This window comes from Gorilla gorilla, chromosome 12 (genome assembly GCF_029281585.2).
Source record: "Gorilla gorilla gorilla isolate KB3781 chromosome 12, NHGRI_mGorGor1-v2.1_pri, whole genome shotgun sequence".
NCBI lineage: Eukaryota > Metazoa > Chordata > Mammalia > Primates > Hominidae > Gorilla > Gorilla gorilla.
In genome coordinates this window covers 124,317,148-124,330,210 of record NC_073236.2, presented here as the reverse complement: position 1 = coordinate 124,330,210, position 13,063 = coordinate 124,317,148, and the positions used below count along the sequence as shown (strand labels likewise).

At 44.0% G+C, this 13,063-nt stretch overlaps 1 protein-coding gene across 1 annotated transcript in view; it reads left to right on the top strand.

Moving 5' to 3' along the window:
• Positions 1 to 5,491: 5,491 nt before the first annotated feature.
• The window catches only part of DDX1 (DEAD-box helicase 1), a 39,542-nt gene continuing 31,970 nt past the window's right edge, over positions 5,492 to 13,063 (top strand). The window contains exons 1-5 of the mRNA XM_004028864.5: positions 5,492 to 5,587; positions 7,849 to 8,144; positions 11,347 to 11,398; positions 11,692 to 11,755; positions 12,931 to 12,960. Coding sequence (XP_004028913.1) covers positions 8,129 to 8,144; positions 11,347 to 11,398; positions 11,692 to 11,755; positions 12,931 to 12,960 — 162 coding nt within the window. The 5' untranslated portion in view covers positions 5,492 to 5,587; positions 7,849 to 8,128. The remainder of the gene's footprint in view (positions 5,588 to 7,848; positions 8,145 to 11,346; positions 11,399 to 11,691; positions 11,756 to 12,930; positions 12,961 to 13,063) is intronic.

Genomic DNA, 13,063 nt, shown 5'->3' with positions numbered 1-13,063 from the left:
CTCTAGGATGGCTTGCTTTAGTGGGGAAGGGTGAGGGGTTCCCAGCTGCAATATCATGAGAACACTGAAGTGGCCCAGGGAGAGATCTATGTGGAGAAAAGCAGAGGCCTCCCACTCACTGCCAGCACAGACAAGGGAGTGACCAAGCTTTAAAAACTGATCTTTCCGCCCTAGCGAAGCCTTGGGATGACTGCAATCCCAGCTAGCAGCTTGGCTACTACTGTAAGAGTGACTCCAAGTGGAACCTGCCTAGCCAAGCTGCTTCTGAATTCCTGTTCCACAAAAGCTGGGAGTAATAATAAATGTTTATTGTTTTAAGTTACTAGATTTTGGGGCAACTGGTTTTGTAGCAATAGATAACTAATGAGAGCATATAAATTAGGATTAGGTTTGGCTGCGTGAGACAGACTGCCCTCATCTCCCCTTCCTGCAAAGAAAGAAGATAGATGTTTATTTCTCTCTCATTTAAGAAATCTAGAGTCACAATTTTTGGCTGGTATGGTTCTCCAAAGGTGTCAGAGAGTCAAGCTATTTTTCTCTTATTGTTCTGCTATTCTCAGTATATGGCTCTCATTTAGTGGTCCAAAATGGCTGCTCAAACCCCAGCCATCACATCCTCAGTCCATCCAACAGGAAGGAATAAGGAGGAACACAACATCTCCATTATGGACATTTCCCAGAAGTCACATTTGACACCTCTGTTTATATACCACTGGTCAGAACATGGGTATATGGCCATATATAGCTACCAGGAAGGCTGGCAAATAGAGTATTCTGAGCAGCCATATGTCCAACTAAGTCAGAAGTTTAAAGAAAAAGAGAAATAAACATTGGGGAAGCAGGATTTGCTGCAAGTTGCTAGCTTAGTTGAATCTGAATGATAATTAGGAGTTTGCCAAGAAGATAGGTGTTATTATAGTTTGTTATATTGTAAATGCACCTACTACATTACAGAAGATGGTATATTATAAATGGCTGCAAACTCTTTGCAATTTACTGCATTGAATGTTAGAGTCTGTTTCTCCTCCCCATGAGTCATAGGCTGGTCCTATGACTTGTGTTGGCTGACAGAATGTAATAGAAGTGACACTGTATTACTTCCAAGGCTGGCTTAAAAGATATGCAGCTTTTGCTTTCTACTTTTGAGACACATCTTTGTGGTACTATGTAGGAAGTCTGTCTTCCCTAATACTAATCCCGCTGTGAGAAAGTCCAAGCTGGCCACGTGGACAGAGCAATATCATGTAGAGGAGTAATGGGTGACCACACATGGGAGTAAAGTCTTCTTTGACCTCCCAGCCCAGCCAAGACACCAGCTGAATGTGACCTAGTGAGTGACCTCAGGGAATGCCACATGGAAAAGAAGAACCAGCCAGCTAAGCCCTGCCCAAATTCCTGACCCCCTAAATTATGAGCAAATATATTGGCTGTTGTAGTATGCCTCTAAGTTTTGGTGTAGTTGTTCACAGCAACAGATAGGCAAAACTAAAAAGGGAAAGCCATTCTAGGGGAGAGGGAACAGCATTTTAAAAACTACAGTGGTGACAGGCAATGTGGCATATGCAAGGATTTCTACACAGTTTGATATGCTAGAAAGTAAAATTTGTGGAGGAGAGTGGCAGGTAATGAGACTGGAAGTAAGCAGGAGGCTGGACATGGAGGACCATCCTACGGAGGGTGGATTCAGGAGCCTTACCAACTAAGAGCTGTGTTGAAGGGGAGAGAGTTTGTTAATGGAAAGACTGACCATAGCAAGATTCAAGATCCAGTGCAAGTACTCCTGAGTCATTTTTTTCCTCCTAACAGGTAGATCTGGGGCAACCTACACGGACAGCATTTATGGAGGGGGAAGGTTACTGTTACTTGTGTGAAATGATGGGTGGGTTTGTATTCTATATTGTGAGGAAGGACTTTGTGAGGGAGGGGGTTTATGGATGACGATATTGTATTTTCTAATCAACTTCTTTTAGATTAAAACAAATTCTCTCTCTAGCTGCTTCCTCCTTCTTGGTGGTGAGATCCTCAGAAACTAAGCAGCTGGCTTTATCTTGTTCCAGAAGGACCTGGGAATAGGAACTGAGGAGGAGGGTGGATGTCAATGAAAGGACAAACTAAACAACCTAATTTGACTTATGTTCCCTAGGCTGGGTTCAGAGTCACATCCTCTACTGTATATGTCACATTTCACCTTCATTTTCATTGTGAGGAAATGGCCATATATTCAGGGATAATTTTGGATGCTTCCCTCACAACTCAGGCCAAATGTCTCCTCCGCCTTGTAGCCAGAATAGATTGATTATTGCTGTATTATGAAACATTCAAAAAATTTTCCTGAAAGATACATTACACAATATCCATAATGATGTGTGTTTTATTTCCTTTCTTTTCTGTACCTCTTAGCAAAGTGTTGGGCTGCAGAAAAAAGAAATTTTAAAGTGGCTTAACTGGGACATTCTCAAGCTGCAAGAGAGGTCTAGAGGTAGACAGACCTGGGCTTACCATCATTAAGGATCCAGCCTTTTATTTCTGCTTCAGTAGTCTTAGTGTGCGGCTTTTATCTTCGGGACTCATTGCTGACTTTCCAGGCATCATATCAATGTTCCAAAGGAAAAACGGTGCATGCCAGTCAGATCTTTCGGGACTCATTGCTGACTTTCCAGGCATCATATCAATGTTCCAAAGGAAAAACGGTGCATGCCAGTCAGATCTTTCCCTTTTGAAAAGCATTCCTGGAAGTCCCAACCTGGCACTGCCAGTTATATCTCTCCAGGCAGAGCTGAGTCTCTGGGCTGTCTCTCTACAAAGGAATCTGGAAAGGTGATTGTTTTCTTCTTCTTCCAAGTTTCCTTTTGTTTTTTTCTTTTTGAGAAGAGTCTGGTTGTGTCACCCAGACTAGAGTGCAGTGGTGTGATCACAGCTCACTGCATCCTCGACCTCTTGGGCTCAAAAATGATCCTTCATCATGACGTCAGGAGATCAAGACCATCCTGGCTAACACGGTGAAATCCCATCTCTACTAAAAATACAAAAAAATTAGCCCGGCGTGGTGGCGGACGCCTGTAGTCCCAGCTACTCAGGAGGCTGAGGCAGGAGAATGGCGTGAACCCAGGAGGCGGAGCTTGCAGTGAGCTGAGATCACGCTGCTGTACTCTAGCCTGGATGACAGAGTGAGGCTCCATCTCAAAAAAAAAAAAAAGATCCTTCCCCGCCAGCTTCCCAAATAGGTGGACTGCAGGTGCGTGCCACCATGCTTGGTTAATTTTTTAAAGTTTTGTTAGAGAAAGGGACTCTGTGTTGCCCAGGATGGTCTCAAACTCTTGGGCTTAAGTCATACTCCCACCTTGGCCTCCGAAAGTGGTGGAATTAAAGGCATAAGCCACTACGTCCAGCCTTTTCCAGATTTCTATAATAAAGAAAGGCAATGGGAAAGGGGACTACTATTGTTTGAATGTTCCCTCCACACTTCACATTGCCAATGTAATTTTAAGAGGGGGGCCTTTAAGAGGTGATTGGCCCATGAAGGTTCTGCTCTCATGAATGGGATTGAAGCCCTTGTAAAAGAAGTTTCATGGAGCATTTGGTCTCTTGCCCTTGTACCTCCTGCCATGTAAGGACATAGAGCTCCTCCCTGCTGGAGGACACAGTGTTCAAGGCACCACCTTAAAAGCAGAAACCAAACCCTCACCAGACTATAAACTTACTGGCACCTTAATCTTGGACTTCCCAACCTCCAGAACTGGCAGAAATAATTTCTCTTCCTTATAAATTAGCCATTCTCAGGTATTTTGCTATAGCAGCACAAATGAGCTAACCTAGGAACTGTGTATGGCTTTTGGGTGGTCCATCTACAGAGGCCTTCCCAGGACCCATCCTCTCTACACTTTCCCAGATACCTGAAGGCATTTTTTTTCAGGTCTGCCTTAGTAGTTGCAAAACCATTTGCTCTACAGTGGGATATAATTATAATATAGCTTACTTGAAAATACATAGCATAATATCTTGGGCCCATGGATAACATAGTAAAACTTCCCTATCACATGATTAGTGGGGCCCAAACAACCCAATTACAGAAAATGTGGGGTTATTCTGAGGTTAAAAAAAAAATACTGGGGGCAAGCCCAGGCTGAGGGGGGTGTGTGTGTGTGTGTGTGTGTGTGTGTGTGTTTGAGACAGAGTCTTGCTCTGTCACCTAGGCTGGAGTGCAGTGGCATGATCTCGCCTCACTTCAACCTCCGCCTCCTGGGTTTAAGTGATTCTCCTGCCTCAGCCTCCCAAGTAGCTGGGATTACAGGCGCCCGCCACCAAGCACGGCTAATTTTTTGTATTTTTAGTAGAGACAGGGTTTCACCGTGTTGGCCAGGCTGGTCTTGAACTCCTGACCTCAGGTAATCCACCCACCTCGGTCTCCCAAAGTGCTGGGATTACAGGCATGAGACACCACACTCAGCCATATGTGTTTTTTAATTATAATTTTTTAAACAGCTTTATTAAGGTATAATTTAAATACCATAAAATTCACTAACGTACAATTCAATGATTCACAGAGCTGTGCAACCAGCACCACAATCCAGTTGTTGAAGACTTCCATCATCCGCCTTAAATGTCTCATGTCCATTTGTATAAATGGAGACAGACGAACAAAAGCCTACGCTGGGAGTTTTTAGGGTCCAGTCCAATCTCTTCTCAGTTTGGCTACAGTTTGGTGCCACCTGGTGGTGTCTGTCCTGGTTTCTGGGACCAGGCCAGGGTTTCTAGGAATCTCCCAGTTAGTAGGCAACCATTAAATCAACCTATTCTTGGGGAGACTAGACCAGCAAAATACCGGACTGAAAGGCACCCATCCTCTATCTTTTGGTTTGGTGAAGGGCCTGGCTGCTGTTTCTCTGCCTGGTGTTATTCTACCTGCCAAGGAGAGGAGCCAATCATACCCCAATTCACATATCCCAATTTGCATTACTGAGGGCACTGCAACACATACATACAAATATCTAAAATTATTAAAGCAGTATATTAAGTGAGCTGAACTTGATAAGGCACAAACAGAAAACATTATCTGTTACCTTGAAATCATCTCTATGGGTTATTTCTTCCCCTGACCTAGATGAAGTCTCTGGCATCTTCCAGAGCCTTTCTGGTCACTCTGAGACAATGAAGAGTTGTCTGGTTACTTTCATCTAATTATACCCTCGTTTCTGTAAACTATCATGTCCAGGATCGTGATTGAAATTCACAACTTCAACCAACATCATGGCTTCCTCCTCTTCCTGCTTGGCCTATTCCACGCCAGAAGCCTGCAGTGGGATGGAGGATGGGGTCAGTCTCTTTTCTGCACTCGCCTCTCCCATTAGCTGTTGTTTCTGACTCCTGGGAAGGATAAAGTCTAGGGGATGGGGTTGGGGGTGGGTACACACCTTTATCTGGCTGGGTTTATGGTGATCTGATTCTGGTGCTCTCTGGCTTAGACATGCTCAAGGCTGATTGTTTCTCTTAGAGGGAACTTTTTGTGGTATCTTGGAGATTCTCCTTGCTGGCATCCTCCACATGCAACTCCCATGAGACAAGAGATATCTCTTCTCCAGTTTGGAAGGTAAGGATGCCACTGCGTTCTTTGGGGGGTCTGTGTGCTGAATCATTTAGCTCCTCCAGGAAGTCTCTTGGGCACATTCCCTTTGAAGAAAACTTCCAGTCCACTCTCCACAGATCTATTTATCCCTTGGGGAAAAAATGTCACACGATTCCCCCACAGTTAACTCCTGCAGCAGGCTTCTCTCTCCTCTCTGTCTCTTTTTCTGCCCTGCCACCTCAGGTCCTCCTAGGGACAGCTTCTCAGAGCAGTCCTTACGCTTCCCAAACTCTCAGATCAAAAGTTCTCAGAGTAGTTCCCTGAAACGCATTCTTTTCACAGAAATCTTTCCTCTTAATTTGCATCTTTAATTTTTTCATACTTTATCTCTTCCTTGAGACAGGGTCTTGCTCTGCCACCCAGGCTGGGGTACAGTGACACCATCATAGCTCACTGCAGCCTCCACCTCCTAGGCTCAAGAGATCCTCCCACCTCAGCCTCCCAAGTAGCTGAGACTACAGGTGTGCACCATGCCCAACTAATTTTTAATTATTTTTGGAGATGGGGGTCTCATTATGTTGCCCAGGCTGGTCTTGAACTTCTGGGCTCAAGTGATCCCCTTGCCTCAGCCTCCCAAGGTGTTGGGATTATAGACATGAGCCATCATGCCCAGCCGATTTTTCACACTTTAAAGGTGGGCATTGGCAAAAGGCACAAAAATTAGATTTCAGATTTCCCTTTGGCAAGTCCTGCATAATATGGGTCTTGTATCTCTCCTTGGAATGTGGGGGTACTTGGTATCCATTCAAAACTGGTACACTGCATAACTCTCAGGGTCTTATTTAGACAAAATATAACAAGAATAGAGAATATAATGTGAATAGTGCCCCCTGGAAGTGTAAAGCTGCAGGGCTGAGTGTATTGTCCTGGGCCTTTGGAGCTTCAGGTGAATCCTGTTACATGTAATAGTAATAACAGAGCTAGTTATATTGTTACCATGTGCTATGCACTATTTTAGGTGCTTTATGTATTTTATTTGATCCTCACAACTATCGTATGAGAAAGGTACTATTGTTCATCCCTATTTCCCAGGTAAGTAAACTGAAGCCCAAAGAAGCTTCATGACTTGTTCAAGGTCACACAGCAAGCAAGTGGCAGACCTAGAATCCAAACTCAGAATATGGTTCCCAACTCTGTACTTCTAACCCTATTCTATCTTTTTTATTTTTTATTTTTTTGAGACAGACTCTCCCTCTGTCGCCCAGGCTGGAGTGTAGTGGCACGATCTCAGCTCACTGCAGCTTTCGCCTCCCAGGTTCATGTGATTCTCATGCCTCAGCCTCCCGAGTAGCTGCAACCCTATTTTTTCTTTCTTTTTTTTTTTTTTTTTGAGACGGAGTCTCGCTCTGTCACCCAGGCTGGAGTGCAGTGGCGCGATCTCTGCTCACTGCAACCTTCGCCTCCTGGGTTCAAGCGATTCTCCTGCCTCAGCCTCCCGAGTAGCTGGGACTACAGGCATGCACCACCACACCCGGCTTCTTCTTTGTCTGTGTGTGTGTGTGTGTGTGTGTGTGTGTGTGTATTTTTTGTAGAGAAGGGGTTTCACCGTGTTAGCTAGGATGGTCTGGACCTCCTGACTTCGTGATCCGCCTGCCTCGGCCTCCCAAAGTGCTGGGATTACAGGCGTGAGCCCCCGCGCCCGGCCGCTGCAACCCTATTCTATCTTGCCTGAGGGTTCCACTTTTCTCCATGACACTCTGGGGCGGGCTACAGATAGCACAGCACGCGCCCTCGCACTGGGCAGATGTGGCTCAGATCCCACGCTGCCATTCGGTAGATATGTGTCTTTAGATAAGTGACTTAACTTTCCCGAATTTTAGAGTCCTCATCTAAAGATTCTAATACCTTCCTGACAGAGTGAGTGTCTGGTTGGGAGGATTCCTCATTTATTTTCCCCATCTCTCTGCAAAGAGAAAGGAGTTAAAATTGCATGGAAGTCAAACCCGAAATTATAAAAGCGACCTCAAACATGGGTGAAGGGAGGGAGACCTAAATCATTACTTAGTTAAAAAAAAAAAATGTAACAAATACCTACTGGCTGCCAGGCACTCATTGGCATTGGTGCTCAGGGCAATGAATCCAGTCCATCTCTCCAGGTCATTCACACACCAAGGCCCTGCTCACCTTTGGAAAGCTGGGGGACTGAGTGGGGAGGGCACGGTGTGGTGTCAGCCTGAGCCCACTGGATGACCCTAATCACCAAACATCTGCTTCCTTCTCTGTAGCTGTGACCCTGATACCGCGTGGTGTGCTCCGAACACATGGTGCCCAGAACGAAGGCGGCGTCCAGAAGCCCTAGGTCCCAGCGGTCCGCTCAGCTGTAGGCGCATAAGGCGGGGCCGGCGCGGGCCTTTCCTTCCATCGGAACCGTTCTCCCGGGGCTGAGTCCCTGCCCGGACTCCGAACGCCGAAGACCAGGGGCCGGAAGCGCGCGCCGCCACTGCCGCGCCGTGTCAGTCGGGAGGGAGGGAGCGAGCAGGCGAAGCCGCGGAGGACGGGGTGAAGATGGCGGCCTTCTCCGGTGCGTTTGTGGAAACTCTGGGGGTGGTGGGGCGGCTTGTTGCACGCCTCAGCCCTGGGGCCGCCCGCGAAGAGCTAAAGGGGCGGGAGTGGACAGGGGTCAGGGAGACAGAAGGGCGCTGTCCGCTGCAGCCCCTGATGGACCCGCGTTGCGGGATCAGGGGCGGCCGCGGCTCGGGTTCGGAGGACGATTCTTTCCAGGAGCGGGCCGGAACGTCCCTCCCCCTGCCCTTTCCCTTCTACCAATCTCCACTTGGCTTTCCTGCCAGTGCACCTTCGGCTGCAAAATCTAGGTGGCTGCGTTGCTCTGGCGGCTCCCAGACGCCTGGGCCTCCTGCCTCTTAACGTGGCAGTGACCCTTTGGGAACCCTTTTCTGCCCGCGGCTCATCTGGGCTTGGCCAGGCAGAGAGGCGAGACGGCGTGGGGAGGAGTCATTGGGGAAAAATGACGATCCTGCCTCTGTCCAGTTTTTTCAGGCCCTTCCAAAACGTCCCAGGCATAAACCTGATCTTTATTTGTTCTTAAACGTTATTATATCAACATTAATGTTCAGTGTTGAAGCTAAAGGGAAAGCATTTTCATTAACGTACGCACCAGTCCAACATAAGTTTGGAAAATTAATATTTATTTGCCGTCTGCTACCCTCCTTTATTCCAAATATGATTTGATATGGCTTATCGAACCCTACAGTTGATATTTTCCCCTCTTGCTTTATCATCCTCCTGTTAGGCATCCAGTTTTAGGAAGCTGTAGTTAGCCTTAAATGTGCTAAACGTGATACATTTATGTAGCACTTATGTAACGTTTATTGCTATATAAATGTATCACGTTAGGCCTAATGTCCTTTAATGTTATTAACTTTTTAAGATGACTTCAGATGTAGTATTTTATATTTTCTGGTTTTCTTCTGTAAGAATATTAGGAATTCCAAATCTCCAGTCATGTAAGATTTTTTTTTCTTTTTTGGGGGGGAGAATGGGGGATGGGGGGATGTAGTCTCCTTCTGTCGCCCCAGCTGGAGTGCAATGGTGTGATCTTGGCTCACTGCAGCCTCCACCTCCCAGGTTCAAGCAATTCTCCTGCCTCAGCCTCCTGAGTAGCTGGGATTACAGGCGCCTACCACCATGCCCTGCTCATTTTTGTATTATTAGTAGAGACGGGGGTTTCACCATGTTGGCCAGGCTGGTCTCGAACTCCTGACCTCAGGTGATCCGCTCACCTCGGCTTCCCAAAGTGCAACAGTCATGTAAGATTTCTGACTGTTTCAGTTACGTCTTCTAATAGGATTCAATTGGAAACTGCTCAGAGTTGTTGCTGTTTTTCTTTTCCCAACATTCTCCTAAAACAAGATTTTAGAGCCAAGGTCTGTAGGATAGTTCTAGGTAGTCATTTTATAGGTTCACATCTTTGGGAGTCATACACAAATTTCATGAATGTTAGAGGTAAAGGACTGGAAAAAGAGTCTGTGATGTGAAATAAGGCAAAACTGGAATTTCACGAATGTTTCTAATTTTTCCTTAACTGTTAAAAGTGTTATACTTAAGGTCTGCTTTCAAAGAAAACTTGCAGGGAACATGACCAGAATGGTACAAGAGATTGTCTGGAATTTACTGAAAATGATATGTTGTTTCTTGTTGTATAACAATTTTGCAAACAGCTTCAGCTTGCAGTATTCTGTATGCAGTAAGAACACACCACTCCTTTGTTTCAAGCAGTTTGCATTTTAGGAGAGAGAACATAGACTGTAATACAGGTTAATTCTTAGGAAGGTCTGCCTGGATATTCAACTTTAGATCTTCATTAGTTTATCTGTGGCTTTTTTTTTTTCCTGAGATTAAGAGCTAGGAAAGTCGCCAGGCGCAGTGGCTTATGCCTGTAATCCCAGCACTTTGGGAGTCCAAGGTGGGCAGATCACGAGGTCAGGAGATTGAGACCATCCTGGCTAACACAGTGAAACCCCGTCTCTACTAAAAATATGAAAAAAAATTAGCGGGCGTGGTGGCATGCGCCTGTAGCCCCAACTCCTCGGGAGGCTGAGGCAGGAGAATTGCTTGAATCTGGGAGACGGAGTTTGCAGTGAGCCGAGATCATGCCCCTACACTCCAGCCTGGGTGACAGAGTGAGACTGTCTCAAAAAAAAAAACAAAAGAAAAGAAAAAAGAGAAAAAGAGTTAGGAGAGCCTTCTTTGAAAATGATGATCCTTCTCATCTGATGCAGAGAAAAAGCTACATAATTTTATGAAGAATATTTTCAGTTTGTACGTTTGCTTTATGCCTTTTCACAATGGCAAGAAATACAGAATTTCAGAATTGGTTATTTCTGGGGCTTGGGAATATTTGATTCTTGTTCTTTTTTTATAGGAATATATATTTTTATGATAAAGCTATATTTTATAAATACAGACTTAAAATAAAAATCACTTGTCTTTTGGAAGGAAAGTTTAAGTAATCCAACTAACTACTCCATATATAATTACCCTCTACAGTTCATATGAGAAATGATAAAATGACAAAACCCGGTTAGGAGCAACTCATCTCTATTCATTTAGGATGGGCCTTGAAGTAGAATTATTGAGATATGTATACAGTTAAGAACTCAGCAGTTCTTCAGCTGACATTTCCAGGTGCCCACGTTTTCACCACTGACCCCTCCCTCTTCAGTTAATCAGAATTTTGATTATGGCTGCCAATAAATGTGGGTGCTCTCCACTTGTCTATTCATTTTTTTCCAATTGCTGAGGGTATTCACATGGTCCTAGAATAGCCAAGGCACATAACTGCCACATTATCTCTAACTGCAACAACCCTGTCTATTCTTGGCAGACTTTTCACGAGTCATGAGAGGTAAACAGGCACTGTAGTGGCTACAGTTTATTAGGTGACAGCCATGCTCCAGTTGCATTACATGATTATCTCTGGTCTTCATATAGCCCTACAAGGTAGGCAATATCAGCCCCATCTTGTGTGGAGAAAACAGATTTATAGCCTTGCCTAAGGTCACTTGCTAATAAGTGAGAACTTAGATTTGAACTCAAGTCTTTCTCCAGAACTTGTGCTCTTTCAACAGTGCCACGCTCAGTAGATTTGATGTAACTGAGCTATCCTTCAAAATCTTTACCCTGTTTTATGAATAGTAATTTTGAGAGCAATGCAATTTATCATTTCAGTTTATGTGGTTTTTAAAATTAATTTTTACTTTCAGAGATGGGTGTAATGCCTGAGATTGCACAAGCTGTGGAAGAGATGGATTGGCTGTAAGTACATAAAGCTTAAATGTACCTGGGAGAGGATGTTTTATAATTTAAACAGTTGTTAGTGATTTTATCAAATATTTTTGTGTCTAGTTGGGTAAGTGAAAATCAGGTTTTTTTTGTGATTTTCTAAATTATGGAAAGTTTCCTTTTTTTAACCTTGACATATTTCTAGTGGAATAAGATGGATCGTATTTACCACGTAAAATTTTCTTTTAGGCAAATTAACGTGACTTAATTTGCTTAGGCGATTTTTTTCCCCAGTAACTAAAATTCTTCAAATATGATTCTTTTAGCCTCCCAACTGATATCCAGGCTGAATCTATCCCATTGATCTTAGGAGGAGGTGATGTACTTATGGTAAGTTTAAATTTGGTGAGGTGATTGGTAGCTGGGGACACACTCTAAGAATTGCATAGGCTTACAAATGATACTTTACCTTTGTTCACAAACATTTATGATACATATACTGTATTCAGACTATTAGGTAAAAGCTTCAAACAGGTAAGTATTTACTCCTGAGAAGCTTAAACCCACTAGGGCAATAAGACATGTATAAGAATGAATCTCGTATCAGAGAGAATGTGGCTTCTTCGTAAGAGATGCAGAGTAGTATAGAATTCAAGTGGGAATCCAGTTATCCTTTTGCTTGAAGGATCATAGGGACTGCTTAAAGGAAGTAGATTTCTTTTTTTTTGTTTTTGTTTTTTGAAAAAGGCCAAGCTCTGTTGCCCAAGCTGGAGTGCAGTGGTGTGTTTATAGTTCACTGCAGCCTCAAACTCCTCGGTTCAAGCAATCTTCCTATTTCAGCCTCCCAATTAGGTGGGACTACAGGTACACACCACCACATCCAGCTAATTTATTGTATTTTTGTGTAGAGACAGGGTCTCACTATGCTGCCCAGTCTGGTCTCCAACTCCCGGCCTCAAGCGATCCTCCTGTCTTGGCCTCCCAAAGTGCTGGAGTTATAAGTGTGGGCCACATTTTTCGCAAGGGAAGATAAGAGAGAAATGCTTTTTAGGTAGAGAGAATATCAGCAAAACAGCGAATAGTAGAATGTAGGATATGACCCTGGAATATTTCAGTTGGTTGGTAGCATAAAATATGTGTCTGAGGGGGGATAAACTTGAAATAAAATGGTAGAGAGATAATGGGTCAGATTATTTGGGCTCTTTCTCAAGTGTCTCGTTAAAGAATTTGAGTGTTAGTCTTCTATGAAGACTAAACTGAGTAGCAGATTGTAGTATAGCTCTGGGATTAGATGTTGTTCGGATACTTTTATAATAATCTAGAATGATGAGAGCTTCCATTTGAATGGTAGCAATGGGAAAGGGAAGAGAAGATTCTTAAGGGTATGGGAAAGGTAACAAGATGGGCTGTAGTTGGAGTTGACAGAGGAACCCTGGATATCTGGAGGCACTGTGAAAATAAAGGTAGCCAGTCAAATGTTAAAGATTTCTACATACTATGGTGTTAGTTTGATTTCTTTAATAGACAGCTTAATCTGTAAAATCAACTTTTTTCCCCTCATTCAGGCTGCAGAAACAGGAAGTGGCAAAACTGGTGTAAGTAATAAATTATATTTACTTTCTCTCTAAAAGTTGAATTTTAAAATAACTTTGAACAGTAATTTTTACTTTGAAATATTTAATAAAATAGCAACCTCCA